The following is a 26,373-nucleotide window of genomic DNA, read 5'->3' on the forward strand; positions in this document are numbered from 1 at the left end:
CAGTTTATGTGTGGGATGTTTAATTGAGAGATATTACTTTCAGTCCCCTTCTTTTGTGAGCTGTGCTATGAACTGCAAACTGTGTGCATGTGTATAAAAGGTTAAGAGCCCAGGTAGCTGAGTGGGGTGCCGTGCTGTTAGCAGACGACGAAGGCAGTGTTATTCACCAGGTGCATGCCATCAGCTCTGTAGAAGATTCCATCTTCGTGGAGTCATCTCATGGTCCACTTTTTCTTGAAGCCAGGTAACATTTCCCACAACCAGTGGGTTGCCTTTGTTGGAGTTTTTCCAAGTGGAAAAACTAAACACCTAAGTATTTTCTTCCCTAACTGTTTTTTAAAAAAATGAAACATTACCTGTTGGAAGAACTAACTTGCAAGGTGGCATGAACCTGTGTTATCACTTTGCTTTGTAAAATAATAATTATTTAAGGAGTGACTTTTTTTTTTTTTAATAGAAACTGGGTAAGATAAGTTGGAGTGCTTTGTGTTGTTTTACCATAGTGATAAGCATGGAGCACTTTGCTTGTATTGTAAACTTGTTTCTTAGGGATGTACAGATTGCATTTTGTGATAACTAATCTGATTGTTCTCTCTTTGACTATTACTGAGACAGTAGTTTTGTATAATTTATAGATTTTTGGCTCTTAACTCTTTTGCATATGTCAGTGTCTTGGTCTTTTAATGATGTCTGACTCTTGCTTCAACTCTGTTTGTTTAATTTAGTTGTGAAATAACCTAAACTAGACAGTTTCTCTAAGCTCTTAATTCTGTAAGTTTTCTGCATCACCTCAATTGTGTTCACTTAACTAAAACTTCAGTGACGCTGAATAAAATGTTCCAACCTTTGCTTTAAAGCTGTATCCTCTTCATGGTAAGCTGTCATACTTGAGACCCTTGGGGGTGCTTAGCAGTGTTATTAACTGAGCATGCTCACAAACTCAGTTTGTGATACAGGCTGTCCCTGTTCTTGTCATGCATAATATGGCTTCTTTTATGTCATTTACCTTTCAGTCCATCATGTTACATCATGTCATTTAGTTGGTACCAATGTCACTGCCTGTCTGATACCAGGGTTTGGTTCGTCTGTTTGTTTTTTTCTTCTTCTTTCTTTAATCAGCAGTAACCAAATTAATGCAAACTTGTAAATCTTCCCCCACCCCTTTGGGATTTTTTTGGTAAATTTTTATGGGACTCAGTGTTTCCAAAGTTGATTTTAAGCATTGCTCTTAGAAAAGTATTGTCACTTGTCACTTAACTGCTTACAAGATAGCTTTTGGTTCCTGGGGACAGGAGATTGCACATTAAGTTCCATGAAATTGACTCTTAAAATTGTGAGGTCTCAGTCTTACCTCTCATTTTGAAGGACCATACTGGTTTTAAAAAGTGGCAGGTTGATTTGTCTAAGTTCTCCGCTTCCCATGTGAAGAAAATTTATAACATTTTGGATGTTGTTTACTCCCAAATAGTAACTAATTATAGATATTTCTTTATTAATGTCTACAGTATGTCTTAAGATAATGATTATCTAAGCAATGTACATGTGGCTTTATTGATAAATGTTTTTGGTGACCATTACTGTATGCAATTAGCCTGACAAGTGTGCTAATACTTCCCTAAAAGTAGATTGTTCATATAACTGTTTTTTTTCATACTAATCATGTTTTAAACATTAATTATATTTTTTGACTACAGGCACGTGACACAAGCTGACCTCAAGAGCTCCACATTTTGGCTTCGAGCAAGTTTTGGTGCTACTGTTTTTGCAGTTTTGGGCTTTGCTATGTACAAAGCATTATTGAAACAGCGATGATTTAAAAAAAAAAAATACTGGCCCTACCAAAAACAAATACTTTTATGTACATTCTGAATGCTTTAAATTCCGCTAGAAATATTGCGATATTTATACATGCAGAGTTACTTTGTTAATATTTGTAATTCATGCGTAAGAGTATTTTAATGATAGTTATAACTGCAGTATTGGCTAGCATATGGAAGGAAACAGCTTAACAGCCAAACTAAAATGACTAACTTTCAGAGGCCGAAAGGGAATATTTTGTAAATAATGTACATATTCAGGCAAGATATGGTCTCCCAGACTGAGTTCAAGAAATGATGTCTCTAGACGTTTCTACATGGTATTATTAGTGCTCAGTTGGCTCACTCTCCTAGGTTTAAGTCAGCTCAGAGACTTTATTTACTCATTGATCACTTATTTATTTCACATTTACTCAGAATGATCTTTGGGTACTTTAAGTACACGAGGCACAATTTGCCTTTTTCTCTCCGTTTTTAAAAACGTGACTTTCTTTCAGTCCCATCCTTCATGGTAGGCCAGCCTTGAAGCCATCGTTCAGTCTAGAAAATTGTATAGCTGAGTGTGATGCTCTCCTTTAAGGAAGGAGTAAGCTCAAGGCGATTAGCAAAGGCGTCACCTGTGTGATTATTTTGTTTCCTTTGTCAGTATGTTGAATTTTATAGCCCTTTCAATCAAATGAGAAAAAAGATTTGTATATTATCAATGTTTTTAGTTTAAATAAATAGTCACCATTACTACTATTGAGTTTCCTCCCAAAGTGTAAATCATTCTATAATGGCTGTGTCTATTATAGTATATTACAGTAGCTGCATGTGTCATGAAGTGTTCTATATCTGGCTAGGATAACCTAGAAGCAGCACTTTTTTAAATGGTGAAATAAATCTAATGAATAAAACTCTCATTATGAACCTATTTTTTCCATCATTGACCTTTTCAGGTATTTAAATAAATAAGCACTGTGTACTGTGATCTTGAGTTTTTTGTCTAACAAAAGTAAATATTTCTGTACAGATGTGAATGAAATCCTCTGGTTTCTGTCTTTCCTGTCTTGAAAATTATTTTTTATATAAAAAGATAATACTTATTAGGAAAGAAGACAAGTATGATTTGTATGTATCAGAGGAAATCTGTTTTAAAGTTGTGGGGAAATCTATTCTCAGAAAAAGGCAATTGTTTTCCCCTACACATACCTAACTAATGTGGTTTTTGCTACGATTTACATGTTTATTTTCTCCTTTAACATGTATTTTTTTCCCTCTGTTCTTCTGAGGGGTGTTTTCTCCCTAAGATCACACCCCTTGAGCAGCTAGGAACAACATGATTTATTAGCTATAAGCTTGTAAACTAATGTGTGTCATGTTCACTTCATAATTCCATGTCTCCCTCCCCCCTCCCATTTCCATTCTGAATTTGAGGAAAAGGAAAATTGAGCAAAAAATCTGGTGGCTCCTCATTTTCATTATTTTCTGAGAGTTTCTCATTTACCAAATAAATTTCAGTTACACAGCTTCCAATGACAGTTAATTCTTTCCTTCCAAGTTCTTCCCTGTTCAGACTGAAATATTATTTTCAATGAGTATGCCCAAAGGTGAAAAGTAGTATGTTTGCATATTTAGATTTTTCTCTCTTAATCTTTTCGCTTGAGGCCTAAGTGTCTGATTCACAAGAAGGCACCTGCCCTATTTCTTTACCTGCTCTTGACACGTCTCCCTCCCTGGAGGAAGCCTTCCTCCACTCTCAGTCCAGGCAGGGTGGGTTTGCAGAGGAAATGCTCACTGTTTTCTGCTCTTTAATCTACAGGCTCATGTGGATCTTTTTCCTTGTTTCATATCCACGTTAGGGACTAGTTAATGTGGGAAAATATGTGAATCAATACAGTAATAGGCCTCTTCTGGCTTTTACAATTTACTCGAAGGTGCAAGCTGTAAGAGTACTAAGGAAAAATGAGGAAAATAGGACTTTGAGGGTTGAAAGGAAACCTTTCACTTTGCACCAACTGCATTATATTTTAAATGGACAATTCTGAAACTGCTACGGTATTTTAACGAATTTTCGAGGCGGTCCTGTGAAGAAACATCACTTTGAAGGTTTGTAGTCCCTTGGCATAATGTAGTAACTTAGCCTTAATTAGCACATCAATGGTCTGTTGCTTCTTGCCATTCATCTGTCTTTCTCTTTCACATTTGACCAAAAAATGGGCCATGTCCCACACTGGCAGAGCTTATGAGTGTTATAGTAGGAGTGGGCTGGTGTTAGGAGTTTGGGAAGCACATCACCATTCTGAAATGGCCTGTGAGATGAGGTAGGAGGGTTGTGGATATCTGTTTGTGCAGATCTGTACATCACCTCTGTCAGAGGAAGGCACCAAAGAGGAGGTATACTGCTGAGCCAGTCCTGATTGAAAGGAGAACTTTTCTGACCTGAGGGAAGGCAACTGAATAATGACTAGCAGAGGGGAAACAGAGGTAAGTGCTCAAACTCTGTATAGGGCATAAACTTTTCCTAAACAGACCCTCACAATGCACCTGGTGTTAACTTTGATGCCCCTTTTGTCTCAATTGTACTAGTAAACATCAGTGTAGAAGTGTCTTTAAAATACATGTGCAAATCTTAAAAATGAATATGTGACCTAATTTTCATCAGCACATTTATTTGGCATCATCCTCGAATTTTTAATAGTCCATGTGATTTTAGGAAGCTGATTCGGGACTAGATGCTTTTTGAGAAATACCCCATGTCAAGATTCTAAATTTATTTAATGTTTGTAGTATGAGAATGCTCCATGCAGGTAGCCTGAACCAAAAACCTCGATCCCCAGATTCACAGTCCCAATAACCCATTTGTTAAAACCTCTAATCTTACAAGTACTTCTTGTCTTTTAAACTCTATTTATCAAAAGGCTCCATCAGTAACAGTGAATGTCTGTTAACCTGTTTGGCTCTCAGCTCTTTGGAAGTCTCTGACCTGTGAGTATCACAGTTACTGTGTCTCAGATCTCTCTAGTGCATCCCCAATTCAAAAACTATGTCCCCTTGCCTCCCGTGGCATGCTTACACTTGTCATACCATTTGTCTCAGTTATTTTTGGTTCAGAAAACACAGACACCTTACTAAAAGGTGAGATTTTGAAATCATTAGGAAACTTCCTAACTTCGTAGTGCCATTCTGGTTCCTAGCTGTATTTTCCAGTGATAATGTTTTACTCTGTCGTTTTCTCTTCTCCTTTAGCATAGAGAGCTGCAGAAAGACAGTAAAATTGAGAGATTGTCATTCCTTCTGGGTTTGAAAGCTGCATGTCAGATACACACAAACAAGGAGGCCTTGCCAGTATTATCCTCATCTGTTGAAAAATTCAAGTTCTGTACGAACACTTTTCCTCTTTCAGTATTTTCCTATTCATACTTTACCCATGTCTTTTATGATCTAAATAACCCTTGGAAGTGTTTGTTATTAAAATGACATGGGTATATAGGCTGTGGTGTAACTTAGGGGTCGCAAACTTTTTCTGTAAAAGGTCAGATAGTAAATATTCGAGATTTTTGCAGCTGCTCAACTATGTCATAGCAAGAAAGTAGCCACAGACATTATGTAAACAAATGAGCGTGACTGCATCCCAATAAAACTTTATTTATAGGCACCGAAATTTGAATTTTGCATAATTTTCACTTGCCAAAAAATATTCTTACTTTGATTATTGTAACCACTTAAAAATGTAGAAACTATTCTTGGCTCATGGACTGTAGAAAAACAGGCCGTGGGCCAGATTTGACCAACTCCTTGGTGTAATTGATGAAAGTACTAGTAGTAAATGCATAGCAGGTTAAAAAAATTTACCTGATTGTTTCGGAATTTGAAAAGGTACAGTACTAGGAAGAACTTAAAACGACTGTAGTCATGTTTTATTTATAGGGAAACCAAGATTGGACCTGCAGAAAGTGTTTGATTTCTTTCACTCTTACTGATGGTCCTGTTGTTCACCAGAACATGGTGCTCTGGCTGAGCTGGCGCCCACCTCGCAGCATGGCACTCAGAAGGTAAAGGGAGCGTCAATTCCACTTCCTCTGAGCACTCATCTGGAGCTGTTCTTTTGATGCTTGATCCATGTTTGCTTTCCCTTTTTCCGGTTGCGTAATTGACATAGGTGGAAGGTGAAGGAATCCCACAAGAATGTTTCGTTTGAACTCTAGTTATCTGGGGACTGTCCCCTTGTGTGCCTGACAGTGTGATAATGCTGCTTATTTCTTTAGATTTGAAAGTCAAAATATCAGAGCTTAAATAGACCACAAAGACCATCTGTCCAACTCTGTACATTTATAGCATAAACTGAGCACAAAGCCATACAATTAGTGTGTGCCTGGGCTAGGACTAGATGTCCTGATTCCCAGTTCGGCACTCCTTCCACTGTAGGAGCCAGCCTTAACAACTTGCCTTGATTTTATACCTTTAGTAAATATGCTGTATGTTCAGTTTAAAAACGCAGGCAAGAAAAAGAGGAGAGAGAGAGAAAGAAAAAAATAAACCAATAAAGAGTTTGACATTTCTATTACTAAGAAAGGTTAAAGTTGGCAAAGCAAATTTTCTGGATGCTTTTCAGTTCCTCCGAGGCATTTTGCCTTCCCTTCTTGTAGCTGTCACCAGGCAATTGATGATGTCTATTTAGAGGAGTGCAGGCTTGGCGGTTAGGTTTATTTCAGGTACAGATAATTGAGGGAAGGTAAGGATGTGTAACTACTCTTTTAAAAGCATTCTTTGCGGGTTTTGTTTAATTGTTCTAAAATTGTTAATTTTGAAAAAATTACTGTTTTGCTTTTTATTTATAAATGGAAGAGTATCTTGGAACAGGGGCTTTAATGGAGGGGAAACCTCCTTAGGCTAAAGTTTTGTCATTAACTGTTTTTATCTCTACTTTTCCAGTCTGCCTCTGGGATTTCTATAATTCCAGCCTCTTTTATCCCAGCTTGTTCTGTATATGGTCTAGAAGAGCATCAGGAACTCAGTGTGTCTTCATATACTCTCTTACTCTTTCTACTGATTCCCTGTAGGTTCTTTTACTTTCCCCCCAGATTCTTAAAGTGCGGTCACGACACCTGGGAACTTGTAAGGAATACAGTTATCAGGTCCCACCCCAGACCTAGTGAATCAGAAACTTGAAGGTTGGGGCCAGCAAAATCTGTGTTAACCACCCACGGCCCCATCCCATGATTCTGCTAAAGTTTGAGAACCACTGCACTAGACACTGAGGAGGTAGAAGTAGTTCAGTCCAATGGCTTTGCCCTCAAAGAGGTTATAGTCTGTTTGGATAACTAAGTTAACAGTGGTTAAATTTTTTTAAAGACAATTTAATTATGTGTAAGTATAATTTTAATTTAAAAAGGGAATAAACTTAACATCTTCCCTTTCCTCTTATGATAAAATTCAAATCCTAAGGTAGTTTACAAAGCCCTGAAGACCTGGCCCCAGACCTTCTTTGCAGCCAAATGTACACTGTCCCACGTGACTACCCTCTAGTCAAAGAGATCATCTTTCAGCTCTAAGAATGCACCTTGCTCTCTGTGGAGTGCTTTGCCAGATGCTCCCTCCATCTAAAACCCTGTCCTCCCAGCTTCTCATCTTTTGGGTCCCAGAGGGTCAAGGCCAGGATGCCAGTGTCCAGGAGCTGAGTCTTGGTGTTTAAGATACATGTGTCCACTTCATCTTCCTGTTTGCGGCATTGACACCCCTGCCCTCACCTGTGCTTTGTCCAGTTACTGTCTCTTTTACCCTCTCTAAAGATTCCGTTAAAGGGGTTTAAGCAGGGGAGTGATGTACTAGGCAGGTCTTGACAAATTGCCTGTTCCCCTGTCCCTGGGAACTGAACCTGGGGTAACTGACCAGTCTCCGTCCTGCTGTATTGGCAGTGAACTGAGTCCCAAATCTTTCTACCGCAGCCCTCCCAGCCCCCCACTATTGTGTGCCTACCTAACCTTAAAGTACCCAGGGGGATACATGTCAGTCTGCTTGTGTCTAACTTAATTTTCTTGATTTATCCAACCCTTGCTTTTTTTTTTTTAATTTCTTAGTTGCTCTGCAACATGTGGGATCTTCCCGGACCAGGGCTCGAACCCGTGTCCCCTGCACTGGCAGGCGGATCCCTAACAACTGTGCCACCAGGGAAGTCCTGCAACCCTTTCTTAAGAAGCAACTTTACTCAGTCACTGTAGCCCTTGTGGAAACACTGACTAGCAGCCCTGGAAACGAAAGGATCTTTAGGTGGTATTGGCAATTCACTAGGTTGCTGGGGGAGGAGTAGAAAAGCATGGACTTAAGAGCTAAAATTTTGAATCCCAACTTTGCCACATTCATTGTGCAAACGACTTGATTTTCTGGTTCTGTTTCCTCTCTCTAGAATGAAGATCAGGATCACTGTGCACATTCACTAAGATCCGTCCCCAGTGGTATTTCATCTTCCTCCTTCCCCAGGAGAATAGATCTTCATCCCCACAGCAAGCACCACTGGGGGGCAAGGCTCTGCCCCTCCTACGCTTGGGTGGCAGCCAGATTTTTTTTCTACGTGTATCTGACAAATGTCTTGATTAAGCTCTCTTGAGTATTAGGGCCAGTAAAATGTCCCTCGCCCCTGTTGTCTTGGCAGGCGGCACAAATAGCTGACTTGCCTATCTTGCTGGCTACTTTCTCTTTCTCAGTCTCTTGCTGAGTCTTCAACCTGTCTTCAACCTTTAAAGTGTTAGCATATCCCAGGGTTCTGTCCTGAGTTTCCTTATCCTCTCTGCCTATACTGTCTCTAGGTGATCTCATCGAGTGCCCTGATTTTATTTTTCTAAATTTTTATTTTGGAATAATTTGAAACATTTTAAAAGTTGTAAAAATAATAGGGTTTGTCTATTCTGGGCATTTCATATAAATGGAGTCATACAATATGTGGTCTTTTGTGACTGGCTTCTTTTTAGCATAATGTTTTCAGGGTTCATCCACATTGTAGCATGTGTCAGTACTTCATTCCTTTTTTTTTTTTTTTTTTGGAGAGGGGGCTGAATAATATTTCATTGTATGGCTATACAGGCAGACCACGATGATACTGTATTGTGAGTTTGGTACCAGACCACCACAACAAAGTAAATACTGCAATAAAGTGAGTCACTTGAACTTTTTGGTTTCCCAGTGCATATAAAAGCTATGTTTACGCTATACTGTAGTCCATTAAGTGTGTAATAGCATTATGTCTAAAAAAACAATGTGTGTACCTTAATTTAAAAGTACTTTATTACTGAAAAATGCTAACCATCATCTGAGCCTTCAGTGAGTCGTAATCTTTTTGCTGGTGGAGGGTCTTGCCTTGATGTTGATGGCTGCTGGCTGCTGGCTGATCCGGGTGTTGGCTGCTGAAGGCAGAGAGGGTGGGGCTGTGACAATTTCTTAAAACAACAATGATGTTTGCCACATCAGTTGACTTTTCCTTTCACAAATGATTTCTCTGTAGCAGGCAATGCTGTTTAATAGCATTTTACCCACCATAGGACTTCTTTCAAAATTGGCATCAGTCTTCTCAAACCCTGCCATTGCTTTATCAACTAAGTTTATGTAATAGTCTAAATCCTTTGTTGTCATTTGAACAGTCTTCATAGCATCTTCACCAGGAGTAGTTTCCATCTCAAGAAACCACTTTCTTTGCTCATCCATGAGAAGCAGCTTCTCACCCATGAGAGTTTTTTCATGGGATTGCAGCAATTCATCACACCTTCAGGCTCCACTTCTAATTCTAGTTCTCTTGGTGTTCCTACCATATCTGCAGTTACCTCCTCCCCTGAAGTCTTGAACCTCTCAAGGTCATCCATAAGGGCTGGAATAAACTTCTAAGTTTCTGTTAATGTTGATATTTTGACCCTTTCCCATTAATCGTGAATGTTCTTAGTGGCATCTAGAATCCTTTCCAGAAAGTTTTCAATTTATTTGCCCAGATCCACGAGGGGAATCACTAGCTATGGCAGCTATAGCCTTACAAGATAGATTTCTTAAATAATAAGACTTGAAAGTTAGAATTACTCCTTGATCCATGATCTGTAGAATGGTTATTGCATTAGCAGACATGAAAACAACATTAATCTCATTGTAAGTCACCAGCTGCATTAGCCCCTAACGAGAGTTAGCTTGTCCTTTGATGGTTTGAAGCCAGGCATTGACGACGCTCTAGCTATTAAAGTCCTAGATGGCATCTTCTTCCAAAATACTGTTTCGTCTACACTGAAGATCTGTTGTTTAGTATAGCCACCTCCATTAATGATCTTAGCTAGGTCTTCTGAGTAACTTGTTGCAGCTTTTCCATCGGCACTTGCTGCTTCACCTTGCACTTTGATGTTATGGAGACGGCTTCTTTCCTTAAACCTCATGAACCAACCTCTGCTGGCTTCACACTTTTCTTCTGCAGCTTCCTCACCTCTCTCAGGCTTCACAGAATTGAAGAGAGTTAGGGCCTTGCTCTGAATTAGGCTTCGGCTTAAGGGAATGTGGTGGCTGGTTTGATCTTCTATCCAGACCGCTCAAACTTTCTCCATGTCAGCAATAGGCTGCTTTGCTTTCTTATCATTCATGTGTTCACTGGAGTAGCATTTTTAATTTCCTACAAGAATTTTTCCTTTGCGCTCACAACTTGGCGGTTTGGCAAAAGCCTGTTTCAGCTTTTGACATGCCTTCCTCACTGAGTTTAATCATGTCTAGCTTTAGATTTAAAGTGAGAGACGTGTGACTCTTCCTTTCACTTGAACACTTAGAGGCCAGCGTAGGGTTATTAATTGGCCTAATTTCAATATTGTTGTGTCTCGGGAGTAGCGAGGCCTAAAGAGAGGGAGAGATGGGAGCAGCTGGTTGGTGGAGCAGCCGGAACACACAACATTTATCGATTGTGTTTGCTTTCTTATATTGGTACAGTTCATGGTGCCCCAAAACAATTAAAATAGTAACATCGAAGATCACTGATCACGGATCACTATAACAAATATGATAATAATGAAGAAGTTTGAAATACTGCAAGAATTACCAAAATGTGACACAGAGATACGTAGTGAGCAAATGCAATTGGGAAAAATGGCACGGATAGACTTGCTCAACACAGGGTTGCCACAAACCTTCAGTTTGTTTAAAAAAAAAAAATGCAGTATCCGTGAAATGTCTGTACCATATTTTGTTTATTATCAGTTTATGGACATTTGGATTGTTTCTACTTTCTTAAAAAATAAATAAATTATTTATTTATTTATTTTTGGCTGCGTTGGGTCTTCATTGCTGCACGTGGGCTTCCTCTAGTTGCGGCCACCGGGGGCTACTCTTCCTTGCGGTGTGCGGGCTTCTCATTGAGGTGGCTTCTCTTGTTGCGGAGCACGGGCTCTAGGTGTGTGGGCTTCAGTAGTTGTGGCACTGGGCTCAGTAGTTGTGGCTTGCGAGCTTAGTTGCTCCATGGCATGTAGGATCTTCACGAACCAGGGCTCGAACCCGTGTCCCCTGCATTAGCAGGTGGATTCTTAACCACTGTACCACCAGGGAAGCCCCTGTTTCTACTTTTTGACTATTATGAATAATGCTTCTATGAATGTTTGTGTACAAGGTGTTTCTTTTTTGTTTTGTTTTTTTTGTGGGGGGGGGTTGCTGCATCTCACAGCTTGAGGTATCTTAGTTACCCACCCAGGGATCAAACCTGGGCCACGGCAGTGAAAGTGCCAGGTCCTAACCACTGGACCACCAGGGAACTCCAGTGTACAAGTTTTTATGTGAACATATGTTTTCATTTCCTTTGGGTATAACCTGGGAGTGGAACTGTGGGGTCATTTGGTAACTCAGTTTTAATATTTTGAGGAACTGCCAAACTGTTTCCCAAAGTGGCTGCACCGTTTTACATTCTCACCAGCAGCATCTAAGGGTTCTTGTTCTCCATATCCTTGCTGACACTTGTTATTATCTGTCCTTTTTACTGTAACCATTCTAGTGAGTGTGAAGTGGTACCTTCGTTGTGATTTTGACTATTGCTGATCTTGCCCCAAACAGTTACTACTGTAATGTTTGCCAACTTTTCTACTTCTATCATTTGTTCTACATTTATTAATTGGAATTGTACTGTGAGAGAGAACAGTGCCTTTCCCCCATATATTTATTCAGTGATTTATGTGTATCAGTATATGGGCTTGTGAATAGTTACTTTGTTCTTTGCATCATAGTCCATTACTATCATTTATTCCGTTGCTCAGTGTTGCTCATTGTTCTTTTCTCAGGTTTGGCCAGTGGCAGCGCCTTCAGCTTGGTTCATGTGCCGTTTCAACATGTGCCCATTATTTCTGAGCCCTCCTTTCTGGCCTTGTAAAAAGTTCCAGGCAACCTTTGTACTTACATACTTCCCAGGCATCATCCTGTACTTTCCCTGTCCTGGTGCTGACACCAACCATTTCTCCAAGGAACACTGTCCTTTTATTATTTTATTAGAAACCAAGCTCTCGGAACTAGGTATAGCTCATTGCAACTAGCAGCCCCTTGACTTTAAATTCAGTCCTCCAGGGAATTCCCTGGCGGTCTAGTGGTTAGGACTCCGTGCTTTCATTGCTGATGGCCCGGGTTCAGTCCCTTGTCGGGGAACTAAGATCCCACAAGCCACACGGTGCTGCCAAATAAATACATACATACATACATACATACATACATACATACATACATGCATACATTCATTCATTCATTCATCCAGTGACTCCCAAATCAGTATTACCAGCCTTGACCTCATTCCAGAAATCCACGCTTCTGTTGTTTCTTGCCTGTAATTACCTCTTGGATATCTGAGGCCCCTTAAACAGAGCCCTTGGTATCCAGCACTAACCACCCCCTTCCCAGTTTTCCCACTTTAGCTGAGTACATTCTCAAAGCAAAAATCTGGGAGTTATTTTCTGCTCTCCCCACCCCTGCAATCCGTCAACAAGTCCTGTTGACTGTGCTTCCAAAAGACGTAACTGTCCTCTTATCTCCATCTCTGCCACGACCACCTAAGTTCAGGCCGCCGTGACTTCCCACCTGGACTAAATGCAAGTTCACTAACTAACTGTTGGCTTCCCACTCCCGTTCTTTTCCTTCTAAAATCCATTCTCTTATGTTGCCATGACTATGCTTAAGTTCTTTTGATGTCTAATCACACTTAAATAAAACCTAGACTCCTTGCCCTGCCTTATAAAGTCTAACTGAGCTGCTCCTTGCCTGCTTCCTGACCTTACCCTGTTCCTAGACCTATTGTGTACCTGCTTCAGAGCCTGTGCACTGACTATTTTCTGCTTGGAATGCTCTTCTCTCATATCTCAGTTTAAATGTCACCTCCCCAGAGAGGAACCTTTCTAGACCATCTAATCTAAAAAAAAAAAGCTCACAGAAACATCACCCCGAATTCTTAGCATCTCACCATCTGTGTTTCATCCCTTTTTTTCCTCATGTGTATTCCTTCATTTGTTGAGTGTCTCCCCTGTGCTTGCATATAAACTTTGTGAGAGTAGCGATTTTCCTTTCTTTAAAATTGAGATATAATTGACATATAACATTATATTAGTATCACGTGCACGACATGATTCAATATCTGTATATATTGTGAAATGATCATTACAATTAGTCTAGTTAACATCCATCATATACATAGTTATGAAATTTTTTTCTTGTGATGAGGACTTTTAAGATCTATTAGCAACTTTCAAATATGCAATACAGTATTATTAACTGTTGTCACCATGCTGTACATTACATCCCTATGACTTATTTATTTTACAACTTGAAGTTTGTACCTTTTGACCCCCTTCCCTCAGTTCACCCACCCCCAACCCCCTACCCCTCAACTCTGGGAACTACCAATCTGTTCTGTGTCTATGAGCTTGGTGGTGGGGGGGTGTTTTTTAGTGAAATTATATATTTGTCTTTCTCTGGCTTATTTTGCTTAGCATAATTCCCTCAAGTTCTATGCATGTTTGTCACAAATGGCAAGATTTCATTCTTTTTTATTGCTGAATAATGTTCCATTGTTTATATGTGTGTGTGTGTGTGTGTGTGTATATACACACACCACATCTTCTTTATCCATCCATTGATGGACACTTGGGTTGTTTCCATATCTTGGCTATTGCAAGTAACAATGTAATGAACATGGGGGTACATATTCTTTTCGAGTTAGTGTTTTTGTTTTCTTCAGATAGATACCCAGAAGTTGAATTGATGGATTGTAGGTAGTTCTATTTTTAATTTTTTGAGGAACCTTCATACTGTTTTCCATAGTGGCTGCACCAGTTTATATTTCCACCAAGAGTGCACCAGGATTCCCTTTTCTCCATATCCTTGCCAACATTTATGTCTTGTGTTTTTGATATTATAACAGGTGTGAAGTGATATCTCACTGTGGTTTGATTTTCATTTCCCTAATTAGTGATTTTGAGCATCTTTCCGGGTACCTGTTGACCACCTGTATATCTTCTTTGGAAAAATGTCTATCCAGATCTTCTGCCCATTTTTAATCAGTTTTAAATTGTTGTTTTGCTGTTGAGTTTTACGAGTTCTTTATGTATTTTGGTTATTAATTCCTTATCAAATATGTGACTTGCAAATATTTTCTCCCATTCAGTAGGTTGCGTTTTCATTTTGTTGATGATTTCCTTTGCTGTGCAGAAGCTTTTTAGTTTGATGTAGTTCCACTTGTTCGTTTTGCTTTTGGAACCAGATCCAAAAAATCATCACCAAGACTGATGTCAGGGTGTCTTAATCACCACTGTATACTCAGAGCCTAGAACAATCAATACTTGGCACATAGTTGGTGCTCAATAAATTTTTCTTTTGGCCATGCTGTGCAGCATGCAGGATCTTAGTTCCCCGACCACACCAGGGATCGAACTCGTGCCCCCTGCAGTGGAAATGTGGGGTCTTAACCACTGGACTGCCAGGGAAGTCCCTCAGTAAATATTTTTTGACTGAATGAATGAATGAGCAGGCAAATAAACGAACTTAAGGTTACTTGCCTTAAAACTCTATAGAAGTCAGTGCAGCTTATTGGACTGAGTGAGGAAGTAAAACTAAACTAAAAACTAAAGGGAAACCCAAATATTTTCTGCTGAGATAGCTCTGGCAGCTGAGCCGCTGTGGGGAGGGGCCTCAGCAAAATCAACTACAGAATGACAGGGACTCAGATAACTCAGGTATAGTGGTCATGGGCCTCAGAGTTGGGGTCTAAGCTTTTCTTCGAGTCATCTGGTCAACTATCCTCCTTGGCCTGAGCTCAACAATGTCTCTCCTGCTGCACTTAGTGTTGTTTTTTTGTTTTGTTTTGTTTATTTGTTTGGCTGCATTGGGTCTTAGTTGAGGCACGCAGGATCTTCGTTTGAGGTATGAAGGATCTTTCATTGCAGCACATGGGCTCTTCATTGTGGTGTGCGGGCTTCTCTCTAGTTGTGGCCTGCAGGTTTTCTCTTCTCTAGCTGTGGCACGCAGGCTCCAGGGCACATGGACTCTGTAGTTGTGGAGTGCAGGTTCCAGGGCGTGTGGGCTCTGTAGTTGTGTCATGCAAGTGTTAGTTAAGACGCACAAGCTCAGTAGTTGTGGCGCGCAGGCTTAGTTGCCACGTGGCATGTGGGATCTTAGTTTCCTGAACAGGGATTGAACCTGTGTCTTCTGCATTTGGAAGGTGGATTCTTTACCACTGGACCACCAGGGAAGTCCCTGCACTTAGTTTTATCACAAGGGATTCCATACTGCTTGGTCATTCATTCATTCAGAAGCATGAGTGAATAAAGGCTGGGCTGGGTGTTGTAAGAACTAAAGATAAGATAGCTATAGTGAGATCGATTTTTATCTTCCAAGAGGTAATATGTAAATAAGTGTCTACTACAAGTAGAAAAATAATAAGAACTGTAAGAGATAAAGTCAAGTGCAGTGGGGATTCAAGCAAAGTGGGAATTTTCTGAAGTTGAGGAGCTCCCAAAAAGCTTTATGGAGGAGGTCGTGTTCCATTTGGACCTTGAACAATTCATATATAAAAAGTATTTAGTTAGTTTCACTCAGGCTGAAGGAGTTCAAGTTCCTGTGTACCTCCTGCTTCTGGGGCTGGAGATCAGCAATCACCTCTTTGAAGGAATTTCCTTCAGTGTGGTATGTAAAAAACATTTTGGACACACATTTCTATTAAAAAATGTCAAGGTAGCTGCTGAGTTTGAAAAATATACTGTATAATAATGCACTTGAGGGACTTACCCCTGGGGGGTCCAGTGGGTAAGACTCTATGCTCCCAATGCAGGGGGCCCGGGTTCGATCCCTAGTCGGGGAACTAGATCCTGCATGCATGCCGCAACTAAGAGTCTGCCTGCTTCAACTAAGAAATCTGCATGCTGCAACTAAGAGCCTGCATGCCACAGCTAAAGCTCCCACATGCCGCAACGAAAATCCCACATGCTGAAACTAAGACCCAGAGCAGCCAAAATAAAAACTATATAAATAAATAAATATATTTTTAAAATAATGCACTTGGGCTTCCCTGGTGGCACAGTGGTTGAGAGTCCGCCTGCCGATGCAGGGGACACGTGTTCGTGCCCCGGTCCGGGAAGATCCCACATGCCGCAGAGCGGCTGGACCCATGAGCCATGGCCACTGAGCCTGCACATCCGGAGCCTGTGCCCCGCAATGGGAGAGGCCACAATAGTGAGAGGCTCGCATACCGCAAAAATAATAATAATAATAATGCACTTGAAACAAAATAGGTGTTCATCTCAAGCAACAGGAAAGCTTTGGTCACCTGTTAGGTGTCAGTGGCAGCTGAAACGTGTACCAGGTTATAAGCCAGGTGCAGATGTAGCATCTTACATTGCAGTCAGGATTCTGCCACATTTTAGGATTCATGTTTTGGAAGTGAGAGTTACTGTTTATCAGAAATGACCTTCAAAGCCCAAATGAAGAAGCTCTGCCTGCCCAGCAGTCAGTGGGAAAGAATTGAGAGGCATGTCACCTGCCAGGGAGAGCCCTCCTCATGTGGCCAGGACTATGGAGCTCCCAAAGCCAAGGATTCTGGGAGTCGGGCAAGGAAGCCTGCTTTAGGGTGTCTCCCGGCTGGCTTCTTTGTGCCAGTGGAGCCACCTGTCTTTAGAGCTCCCTGCTGCACTCTCTCTGCTCGGCTTATATTTATGCTAAACCAAAATTTTCAGCTGATTTTCACTTTGTGAAACAAATTCTGCAACAGAAAACGTGTGGTTCTGGAAGGTGTGAGAAACAGGGACAGCTGTATGTGTTGCTTCACTGGGTGCTCGTTTAGAGAAGGAAGACAGTGTCCTCTGGTTGTTCACCCAGCCCAATATGGTTTCTGGTCTTTATGCTGCATTCTGGTAAGGATTAACTTCTACCTGCTACCTCCAAGCAACAGTTCAAGTGCTGCTTATGTTGTATTTTAACTAAAGATCTCAAGAACAAAATGGAGGGAATTCCCTGGTGGTCCAGTGGTTAGGACTCCGCACTTTCACTGCTGAGGGCCCAGGTTCAATCCCTGGGTGGGGAAACTAAGATCCCTCAAGCCGTGAGGTGAGGTGCGGCGTGGCCAAAGACAAACAAACAAACAACAACAACAAAAATGGAAAATATAGATTCCGATACTCTAAGCAAACCTAGGCCTGGGGGAGTTGACAGATAAGCATTTAGGTGAGCAGACAGTTCATTGTCATCCCACCTCACCTTAGGTCAGTTCACGTGTGCAGGGGTGCGTGGTGGGGTGGTATCCGTTTCTTTCCTCTTTGTGTGATATTTAAAAGGTGCTTACATTAAGGGGGCACCCAATCTGCATGTATCTTTACCCACTCATCGATATGAGTTCTTAAATTCCCCACTAGCAGGTTGGATTCCCATTCATCTTGTCAGTAGGATGGCTCTGTTAGGGTGCCTCTTCTCAAAAAAACAGAAACAACAAAAAAGGCAACAAATCCCGAGAAGCGGGTATGGGGTTATAGCAGACAAGGGTAAAATGCCTGTTACAGAAGATAACCTGTTTTGCTCATCAATAACTCATCTGTCCTTTGACTTCTCAAGGTCCTGGAGAAACAGGAGCTCAGCTGGCTGTGAGCTAGTTGGGACCCCTACATGTGCTTCAAGCAGTGGGTAGTTTGGGATGGACGGCAAGGTAGCGGTCCCTTCCTGATTAAGAAATAACTCCTGAGCCCTTGTACAGGGCAGTACAGCATAGGAAATTCTGGATTGCAAGATGAGAATGTCTGTGCACCAGCAGGCTTCTGCCTTCAGGGTCCAGTCTGGAGGACCCTGAAGGGATCCCCTGGAGGGATCCTCAAAGCGCTTTGACCTCTTGCCAGGACAGAAACGGAAAGGTGGCCAGAAGTGTCAGGAATTGGTGGGTCTCGTTTTCCTCCCCCACTCCCTGCCTCCCACATAAAGCCCCAGAAGGAAAGAGCAGCTTAGCCCCCCTACCAAAAATACTGAACAGTCACCCCCACCCACCTCCAGATCACCCACCTGTAACCTGTATGGGAACCCTGACCCTTGAGGAAAAAATGCTGACCTATGAACTCCCCCCATTCTCCTCGAATGCACCCAGAGCAGAGTTTTGACTGAACTCATCAGTCCGTTCTTTGGAACCTGTTCTTCCAGCTTCATCTTCCTTCCCTTGTTTCCTTTATTTCTAGAATTCTGAGAGCTGTACTGTTCATTGTTTCTACCCATCATTGTTAAGGGAGAGATATGGAAACATTCCCATGGTAACAGTTTCATCTCAAAATATCTGAATGCTATTAGCTGCTTTCCCACTCCAGGGAAAAGACTAGATTCTTTTTTTTCCTTCTTCATCTTCAGAGAATAGTTGACAGTTCCTCTCTACACTGCAGGGAGGCCTGCCCAGGTCAGGGGTAGAGACCGGAAAGCCCAGAAAGTCAGACTTGTTTCTTAGCTAACTTCACTTTCTGAACAAAGTAGAACCATTTCAAAAACTTAAAATTATATGGCTCTCACACTGACCCAGAGAGCTGCTGGTGGAAGCACCGATGAAAATACCGACTTCCTTGGGGGAAATCATCACCTGAGAACACATGAGAGGGGCCAGCACAGACATGGTTCAAAGCCCCACACGCCGCACTGTTATATCGCAGAGCAGTGTGGTTTGAGCAAATTCAGATGTATGTGCTAATTGTCATTGGAGACGCAGCGAGAGGCAGTGGGACGAGAGAGGGTTACGCTTTATATTCACGGCAGGCTTTATGGTTGACAAGGGATTTTCAGATTGAAATAGGATGATGCAAGAGACAGGACACATTTGTTTTAAACACGTATATTTGTTGTCTCCCTGTTTTGATGGGTCAGAAACTTAGGAGCAGTTTAGTTGGGTGGTTCTGGCTCAGAGTCTGTAATTAGTCACTGTCGTCTGAAGGCTTGACTAGGGCTTGAGGATCCCTTTCCAAGATGGCTCGCTGTTGGCAGGGGGCTGTTGGCAGGAGGCCTCATTTCCTCACCACATGGGCCTCTTCCTGTAAGGTTACTTGAGTGACTTGGCAGCTCACTTCACCACAGCGCAAGTGAGTGAAGAGCTAGAGAACAAGGAGAAGCTGCATTTTCTTTCATGACCTAGTCTCAGAGGACACACATTGCTTCTGCCATATTCTATCTATCAGAAGTGAGTCACTAATCCAGCCCACACTTAAGGGGAAGGGAATCAAGCTCTACTTCTTGAAGGTAGGACTATCAAAGACTTGTGAACATAATTTAAAACCATCACATCATAGTAGTTATGCAAAAGAAGGAGGCAGTGCTATATGTACTGATATGAGGCAATCTCCAAGATATATTCAGTGAAAACAGCAAGATGCAGAACAGTAAGTTTGGATACCATTTGTGGTTTAAAAAAGCAATGAGGGATACATATGCAAATATACACACATATGGTCTCATATACATAGATTATCTCTTAGAGGATGTGCAATAAACTAGCCTCGAGGTAGGAGAGAGACTTGCTTCTGTACCTTTTGAATTTTATTTGTGCAACTATTACTCTTCAATAAAATAAAATTTAATTTAAAAATAGATTAAAATAACAGAAATAAATAACATCATTGCAAGAATTCAGAGTAAAAGAATGACCAGTTTGGGTGGAATGAATTTTAAACAGCTACTGGGGTAGATGATTTCTGGGGATTGGTTTGCTTGCTTGCTTGCTAATTTTCTTTGAAGCTAGTTTGCTTTCTTTGAAGGCATGTGTTGAGACAGAAGGCTATAAGCAAGAAGTTCAAGGAAAATAGACTGAGCTCTCTGAAGGAAGGCACTTGGAAGAGAACTTCCTCAAGCTCCCACACCATATATACCTGTACCTGCATTTGTATGTATCTGTTGTCCTTTCTCTTCTGTTACTACAGATAAACTGTCCACAAGGCAGCCCCATTACTTCAGCGTTAGATTCCATCCCCTCTCATCTGCACCTTCCAGCAATTCTCTCTCTCTCCACCCCCTGCATCATCAACTTTTTTTTTCCTTTCTGCTGGATGTTTTTTTTTTTGGCTGCACTCCGCGGCTCTCGGGATCTTAGTTTCCTGACCAGGAACTGAACCTGGGTCCTTGGCAGTAAGAGCATGGAGTCCTAACCACTGGACTGCCAGGGAATTCCCTCTCCTGGATGTTCTTATACAAACATATTGTTATTTCTGCCTTCTGAAAAAATTATCTTGTCCCCATTCTTCTGTTCCCCTTTACAGCAGCATTGCTTGAAAGCTTCTCCAATGTCTTCTCCTATTCTGTCACTTAAAAACTTGAGATATAATTCACCCACCATAATATTCACCTGTTTAAAGTGTAGGATTCAGTGGTGTTTAATATATTCACAAAGTTGTATAACTATCACCGCTATCTAATTCAAGAACATTTCATCACCGCCCCCCATATCCATTAGCATATACATTAGCAGTCTAATGTATATTAGACCGTCCCCCATATACATTAGCAGTCACTTCCCCTCCAGGCCCTGGCAAACATTAATCTACTTTCTGTCTATGAATCTGCCTATTCTGGATCTTTCACATAGATGGGATCATGCAGTATGTGGCCTTTTGTGTCTGGCTTCTTTCACTTAGCATGTTTTCAAGATTCATCCATGTTATTGCATGTATATCACTCCTTTTTTTTCAAGATTCATCCATGTTATTGCATGTATATCACTTCTTTTTATGGCCAAAAAATATTCCATTGCATGGATATACTACATTTCGTTTATCCGTTCATTAATTGATGGATTTTGGAGTTGTTTCCACCTTTTGGTTATTATGAATAATGTTGCTATGAACATTTGTATGCAAGTTTTTGGATGGACATATGTTTTCAGTTTTCTTGTGTATATACCTAAGCGTGGAATTGCTAGATCATATGGTAACTTTTTTTTTTATCACGGTGTTCTGAATTCACAGAACAATTTTTTAAAATTTATTTTTAATTTTATTTATTTTTGGCTACATTGGGTCTTCTTTGCTGTGTGCGGGCTTTCTCTAGTTGCAGTGAGCAGTGGCTACTCTTCGTTGCAGCACACAGGCTTCTCATCGTGGTGGCTTCTCGTTGCGGAGCACAGACTCTAGGCGCATGGGCTTCAGTAGTTGTGGCATGCAGGCTCAGTAGTTGTGGCACAAGGGCTTAGTTGCTCCGCGGCATGTGGGATCTTCCCGGACCAGGGATCGAACCCATGTCCCCTGCACCGGCAGGAGGACTTTTGACCACCGCGCCACGAGGGAAGTCCACGGTAACTCATTTTTAACATGTTGAGTAACTGCCAGACCGTTTTCCAAAGTGGCTGCAATATTTTTACATTCCCATCATCCTTTCCTGACGTTATACTTGTTATTGTCCATCTTTCTATTATAGCCGTTCTGGTAAGTGTGAAGTGATATGTCATTGTGGTTTTGATTTGCATTCTCTAACTACTAGTGATATTGAGCATCTTTTCATGTGCTTATTGGTCATTAGTATGTCCTCTTTAGAGAAATGTCTCTGAGTTCTTTGCCTATTTAAAAATTGAGTTATTTATCTTTTTATTTTCAGGTTGTAAAAGTTTGTTATTTTCTCTCATTCTGTGAGTTGTCTTTTCATTTTCTGATAGTGACCTTTGAAACACATAAGTTTTCATTTTAAAGAAGTCCAATTTATTTATTTATTGTGTTTTTTGTGCCTTCAGTAACATATTGAAGAAACTGTTGCCTAACCCAAGGTGACCGAAATTTATACCCATGTTTTCTTCTAAGAGTTTTAGCTGTTACATTTAGACCTTTGGTCCATTTTGAGCTAATTTTGTATATTATGTGAGCTAGTGAGCCAACTACTGTCTCTTGCATGTGGATATTCAGTTGTCCCAGAACCATTTGTTGAAAAAACTATTCTTCTCCTATTGAATAGTCTTCTCTAGGTCCATCCATATTGCTGCAAATGGCAATATGTCATTCTTTTTATGGCTGAGTAATATTCCATTGTGTGTGTGTGTATGTATATGTGTGTATATATATATATATATATATACACACACACATATACACACACACACACACACACACACACACACACACCCCACATCTTCTTAAGCCAGTCATCTGTTGATGGGCACTTAGGTTACTTCCATGTCTTGGTTCTTGTAAATAGTGCTGCTGTGAACATTGAGGTGCATGTATCTTTTTGAATTAGAGTTTTCATCTTTTCTGGATATGTGCCCAGGGGTGGGATTGCTAGATCATATAGTAGCTCTCCTAGCCTGAATTCTTGCTTTGTTTTTCTCTATAGCTCTTACCACCATTTTATATAGTGTACTTTTTTTTTTTTTTTGCGGTACGCGGGCCTCTCACTGATGTGGCCTTTCCCGTTGTGGAGCACAGGCTCCGGACGTGCAGGCTCAGTGGCCATGGCTCACGGGCCCAGCTGTTCTGTGGCACGTGGGATCCTCCCAGACCGGGGCACTAACCTGTGTCCCCTACATCGGCAGGCGGACTCCCAACCACTGTGCCACCAGGGAAGCCCCCATACTGTACTTTTTTTATAATTAATTTTGTTAGTTGTTAGTCTCCCCAACACTGTAAGCTCTGTGAGGGCAGAATTTTTGTCTGTTTTATTCACTGCTTTACTCTCAGCTCCAGCACAGTGCCTGGCACATAGCAAACACTCAGATACTTGTTTAGTGAATGCATAAAGAGAGCCTGCTGGGGGTGGATGGGAGAGTGTAATAAAAAGGAGGGAAAATTAACACATTTTATAGAGCTGTTTCCAAAGTCCTTTTCACATATCATTTGATTCTCAAAACCAAGAGGTATGGTATCATCATCCCCATTAAAAATATAACAGAAAAAAAATATATATAACAGAACTGTGGCTAAAGGAATTTGGGTAACCAGTCACAGACCCAGTTAAGTAGCAGGACTGGGACTTGAACAAATGCCCTCTGTCAGATGCCTTGATTGAGATTAGTACCCAGTTAGCAAAGGCCTTATGGGACAGACCTTAAGCTCCTTTCAGCTTTGATTTTGCATATGACCATTTCCCAAAAGAAGGAGCAGAGCTTCTGACATGCACTTCGTACAAGCAACACCACATTTCTGAGTTACAGCATCCTAAGAAAACTCCAGCATGACAGAGTGAGCACACCACCTGCAGATGCCCAGGAGAGCCTGCGACTTATTTTTAGCCAGAATAGGAAAAAAGCCGAGTATCTTCTAGGAGAGTTGGCAACTGGCGGGCTGCTGATACAGCTGTGTTTATGTAAGCCAGCGGCAGAGGAGAGTGTGAGGGTTAGAAAGGAGGCAGGAGGTGCTGAATCCACCTCTACACTTGCTGATGCTCTGATGCCCAGTGCCTTTTTTGGGGGAAGTTAGGGGTCAAGAGTTATCACTGAGGAGAGAGGGTTGTGCAGATAATTTGGAGATTGCAGAGAGCATGGGAGCAACGGTCCCCCCGGCCCACATGTCAGAGCATTGTGGAAGTGGTCTCTTAGAAGATGTGTCCACTGGTTCTTGGCCTCTTCCCACCCTATTATCCAGGAGTAAATAAGAGAACAGAAGCTCATTCAAATGGTACAGCTGTAAAGCACGGCAGCTCATCTGATTCTGAGCGTGTTTCTGATGTTTCAGGGGAAAGCAATCCCTAACACCCCATCCTACAGAAGTTGTCCAACAGTGGGCTCCTGTTTCCTCATAGAGGGAGAGAATAAAGCTTTAAAGGAGTCTTCTACGGGCTCTCCTGAGGGTAATCACGGTGGAAACGTTTTCTAGTAGGGATTTTTCTTACAATTAATTATGAAAATGTTCAAATAAAAACAGAAATAAAGCAAACAGCGTAATGAACCCTCATGTACCCATCAGCCACCTTCAACAATTATCAGTGTGACCAGTCTTATTTCTAAAGTTTTTGTGGTTTTTTTTCCCATTTTGTTTAAATCGGGATCCAAGAAAAGATTCATCTCTTTCCCTCTTTCTTGCAATTTATTGCTGAAGAAAGGAGGTCATTTGTCCTGTAGAGTTTTCCACAGTCTGAATTTTTCTGACTGCATCTCCGTGGTGGTTTTCAACATATTCCTCTGTAAATTTATTTGTTAACTACCAATTTGTTTCCTGTAAATTGGCGGTTAAATCTAGAGACTGGGTCAGACTCAGGTTCAGTTCTATGGCAAGAATATTTCACAGGTGGTGCTGTGTACTTCCCTCAGAGGCAGCGAATGACTGGTTTCTTTTTGTGATGTTGGCAGCCTAGAATCATTGCCTAGATCCCATTCACTGACTAATGCCTAGTCATTTTAAGGAACAAGTGTGGCTGCAATGTCTGTCTCTGAGTAATACAATCAGAAAGGCATTTCCTGGAAAATGTGTTGTCCGTTTCTTTGGTATCTCCCAGCCATGAAGACAGCCCTGGAAGTCCTGGAGGCTGCACCCTGGGGCCGATCTGGAGCCCTTCAGGGAACCACCCGCCCTGGGCTTTGTATGTCTCGGTTGGGTCTCGGGGTGCTCTGGCTATTTTTCCCCACTAGAGGACACTCTGGCTCCAGGACTTCATGTGGTTCCCCACCAGTCTTGCAACTCCCATGCCTCTCAGAAGGCCAAGGCTTTGGTGTGCATTTATTAGGCACCAACTGTGTGCCTCCTGTGTCAAGGTGAGAAGGGGTCAAACAACAGTCTTGTGGCATTGTTTCCCGAGCTAGTTTCTCTGTATTCTCTTTTAAAAATAAACGACCCTAGGTACTTCTCCATCTGTTGGAAACCGCTTTAGACCTCCACAAGGTGGCTGCCTCCTGCTGTAAACTGCAAATTTGGTGCCTTGGTGTTGGTTTGGGGAAAAAAACAAAAACAAAAACTGCAATATATGGGCTTTTTGGAATGTGAATGTATCCAAGAAGGATGCCAAAGTATATTCATCTCTGAAATAATGTATTCATTTATCCAGCACCACGTATTGAGTATCCAGGGGGAAACGGGAGGGGCACTGGTGCTGACTGAGAGGTGCTGTGTGTCAGCACTGTCTCATCCTTTTTACCCACACTATGGCAAGCTGTGTCTTATTAGCCTCATTCATAGCCACGGAAGCTGAGGCTCATTGAGCCTAAGTGAACTAACCCGCTGGAGGCAGAGATCTGTATGAATAAAGATATGTGGTTTCCACTAAGCCCCCTAGTTACCACGCCGACAGGCATTGTTCTAAGAGGTAGAGAAAGGGAGCTGATTCCAAAGGCATCCTGTCATCGTGGAGGTCATGATCTAGCACGCAAGTTACAGCGAATGGACAGTTACAGGTTCCCCAATAAGTGGTCATCCTCACGACATACAGACGCCGCTGCTTTGCTGCTGTCCTGATGCAGGGGGAGGCCACTGACCACAAGTAAAAGGACAATACCGGGCTCTGTGGTAGGGATGCCTTTGTGTTGACTGCCCACTCACCCTCCCCCATCTGCCCAGCAACCAAGGCTTTCAGGAGCATCTGTGGGATTCAGGCTATGACCACTCTACCTGGAATATGTAGCAAAGCCAAGACAGACATAGCACATACCGCTCACAATCTAGTTTCACGGAGGAAGACAAAGGCAGACACATGTGTTAGCAGGGGAAGACAGTTAGTCCCCATTACCTCACAGTTCAGCCCTGGCGGCACAACCAAACTCACATCACAGGTGCCCAAGCTGTATAATTGACTAAATGCCGACAGTTACATTAAGGAGAGAGAATGACAGCTGGCAGTTAGGAGAATGGACTGAGTGGCTTAAGCTGGGAAAGAAGATACAGGTGGCAGGCATCTAAAGAAAGAGAGCTAGGAGTACTTGGAGAGGCCCAGTCCCCATCACCACCTCAACCTCAGGCAATCAGAGCTCCTCCAGACGAGCCCTAGGGTAATGAATGAGCCATCAGCCGGTGTCTGCTCTCCAATGGAAGGACCCCACCCCCTGCAGACCGTCACTCTGCAGATACAATTGTGCTCCAGGAACCATCTGGCAAATGTGCCCGTTCCTTCAGCGGTTCTGGTATTTCCCTGATTTGCAGCCCTTTTCTCTTGGATATAAATTGTTGCCTCAAGCCAAGCCAGCAGAATGCTT

At 41.8% G+C, this 26,373-nt stretch overlaps 1 protein-coding gene across 6 annotated transcripts in view; it reads left to right on the forward strand.

Annotated features, from left to right (window-relative positions):
- RHOT1 (ras homolog family member T1) overlaps positions 1-2,778 on the forward strand; it is a 57,554-nt gene extending 54,776 nt beyond the window's left edge. For 3 of the 6 annotated variants that reach the window (XM_082679021.1, XM_082679017.1, XM_082679018.1), the window contains one exon: positions 1,695-2,778. In XM_082679021.1, the coding sequence (XP_082535147.1) occupies positions 1,695-1,812 (118 nt within the window). In that variant the 3' untranslated portion in view covers positions 1,813-2,778. Of the gene's footprint in view, positions 1-100; positions 245-1,694 lie in introns of all 6 variants that reach the window. The other 3 variants (XM_082679019.1, XM_082679020.1, XR_014298317.1) reach the window with 2 other exon arrangements.
- The last annotated feature ends 23,595 nt before the right edge of the window (positions 2,779-26,373 follow it).

This window comes from Grampus griseus (genome assembly GCF_964374135.1).
Source record: "Grampus griseus genome assembly, chromosome: 20".
In the NCBI taxonomy this organism is placed as follows: Eukaryota; Metazoa; Chordata; class Mammalia; order Artiodactyla; family Delphinidae; genus Grampus; species Grampus griseus.